General features: G+C 39.7%; 1 protein-coding gene across 1 annotated transcript; it reads right to left on the reverse strand.

Annotated features, from left to right (window-relative positions):
* Window positions 1-605: 605 nt before the first annotated feature.
* On the reverse strand, window positions 606-2,458 carry LOC149162014 (anthocyanin synthase-like). Its single transcript, XM_089437117.1, has 3 exons — window positions 1,850-2,458; window positions 1,252-1,579; window positions 606-1,171 (listed from the first exon to the last, which is right to left on the reverse strand). Exons 1-3 carry the CDS (start codon window positions 2,344-2,346, stop codon window positions 914-916), a joined length of 1,083 nt encoding a protein of 360 aa, XP_089293243.1. The 5' UTR covers window positions 2,347-2,458; the 3' UTR covers window positions 606-913.
* Window positions 2,459-2,737: the final 279 nt, after the last annotated feature.

Genomic DNA, 2,737 nt, shown 5'->3' on the forward strand with positions numbered 1-2,737 from the left:
CAAATTTTAACATATTACTTTTAGAAATTAATCAATAATTAAAATTCTAAATTTAAATATGTTTACTATTTATTTATATAATTAAATGTATTTTAATAATTTTTATTTGTTATATGTATTTATTTTTATTTTAAAATTTGTACGACAGATCTTCTAAAATTGTTAAAATGATAATTATATTATTTGAATTTAAAATTTACAGATTTTTTTCCTTTTAAGTAAATATTTATAAGAAATTTCAATCTCAAATTTTACAATTAACTTAATTCAAAAACACAATATTTTTTAAGTAAATATTTATAAGAACTTTGAATCTCGAATTAACGGGGTAATTGTTAATTAAACTGCTTGGATAGACTAAATTTAAAGATTAATTTAAAATAAAAATTTGTAATTAAAATTACACTTTTACATCATTCTACACCTACTGAAACACCAGTTTTTACACCATACTGAAACACCAGTTTTTAGACCAAATTCCAATCAGAATTATACTGAAATTTGTGACCAAATTTTGATAAAAATAGGCATCAGACTACAAAGTGCTATATGATCACAACCACACATCCCATGTTTGTTTTTGTGAAGTAGCCATTGTAAAGTACTAAAATTTGAAAATTTGAATTTTATTACAACAGACATTAATCAAGCTGGATTTACTGGTTGGATTTCAGAAGGCAATAGCAAACTTCAGTTCCCTTTCACCTCAGGTCCTCCATTAATATGTTTCGTTTTTAGCAGAAAGCTATTTTGGAGTGAGGGAATAACAATTACGAAACCAGATAATACCCGTTTGATTCAAAAGTAAAGCAAATCAAATTCGAACAGAAACTATAGGTGCCTTATAGGAATCTAAGACATAGTACCGTTCTGCACTAACTCGGCTGAAATCCAGCCATGAACTAGTAGGAATTCAAGTAGACTGGTTTAGTTTCTTGGCGGCCTGGGCCTCCGCCTGGGCCTGGGCCTTCTTGAACAGCTTATGATCGGTGTGCTGTTGGAAGGTCTTCGCGGGAAACAATGGAGGGTTGTTCTCGTCCACCACTTCCTTCATTGGTCCGATAAGAGCGTCTTTTGGGGGATCGCAGAAAACAGCCCATGAAATTCTCACCTTCTCTTTGTTCACGAGCCCTCTGTGCAGCCCGCTCTTGAATTGCCCGTTGCTCAATATCTGAAGGTCGGCAATTAAACATTAATTTCGAAATGTGATAAACAATGAAATGAGAAAATGAAATTGGATTAATGGGGTACCTCCACTTGGTCACCAATGTGGACAATGAGGGCGCCGGGAATGCATTTGGCGGTGACCCATTTTCCGTCATGGAAGAGTTGAAGGCCGGGCACCATGTTATGCAGAAGGAATGTGAGTGCGCTGATGTCGGTGTGCGCCTCCACTCCGAGAGCTAGTTCCGGTTGTGGGCAGCGGGGATAATAATTTATTTTCAATTGCATTTCCAGGTTTTCACCGCCGAGCACGCGCTCCATTCTGTCTTCCTCCACGCCCAGATCCAACGAAAGCGTGCGGAGCATTTTGGTCACGAGGTTCCGTATCCGCCGGCCGTAGGCGTCTGTTACCTCGCTGCAATGTGTTCATAAACCATAAATCAATCACTCAATGTTTTCATAAACCAGGTACTAAAATGTATTCATAAACCATAAATCAATAGCTACAATGTATCCATAAACCATAAATCAATGGCTGAAATATATTCATAAACCATAAATCAATGGCTGAAATATATTCATAAACCATAAATCAATAGCTGCAATGTATTCATAAACCATAAATTAATTAATGTACAAGAAAATGTGAAAAAAAAAAAAAATAGGCTAAAAGAAATATAAATACATGTATTCTTCCGGGTGTTTAGGCCATGTAGTCATGTCTCTGCGTTGTTCAGGCCAGAGCAGGTGGAAATAGTAGTCCTCCCATTCAAGCTGACCGCTGGCGTTGTTGGCGAGCTTGGAGCCGTATCCCGCTATCTTCCCCGCTGCGTGGTCGTTCGCGTACTTCTCTTTCTCCTCAACTGGGAGATCGAAGAACGCCTTCCCCGCTGCCTGAAGTCGCTCTATCAGAGTCTCAGATATTCCGTGGTTCAGCAACTGCATGACCCCCCACTCTCTGCTCGCCTTCGCCACCTGACGCCCGATCTCCTTCTTGACCTCCTCGTCCGCAGAATCCCATCCGGCAACGTCTACCACTGGAATCTGCGGGCCTTCGGCTTCAACTCCTCCTTTCAAATTGAAAACGCCCTCAGTAGGCCTCTCCTCCACTGGTCTCACGTACTCGGCAGGAATGGCGGCCAGGCCACTCAATGCCAGGCTTTCCACTCGGGCTGGTGCCATACTGATAACGGACTCTACTCACACAAATAAATCGCAGAAAAGACAGAGACTCCGCAATGTCTTTGTTCCGTGGTCTGGGTTCCAAATAGGGCGCAATGCGGTGTTTAAATAACAGAATTAAATCACAATATAATAAGTAAACGATAAACGAGTTGTCTCAGTGCGTGTTAGTTATGGCATGATTCTATCTACCGCTCCAGGCCTAGTTAGATGTATAAACAAATAAAAAATAGAAGGTTAGGTGAATATGTGATATTTGCCGGTGGAAATATATCTGAGGGTCGTGTGAGATTTGTTGAGCATGTGCGTTATCTGTAATGGATGAACAGTAGCTGTGCTTTGAAGTTGAAATTCTACCTCCGCCTCCGCCGCTCAAAATGGGATATCGCTG

This window comes from Pinus tabuliformis, chromosome 5_2, assembly GCF_031772625.1.
Source record: "Pinus tabuliformis cultivar Carrire ecotype Pingquan chromosome 5_2, CPIR1, whole genome shotgun sequence".
NCBI lineage: Eukaryota > Viridiplantae > Streptophyta > Pinopsida > Pinales > Pinaceae > Pinus > Pinus tabuliformis.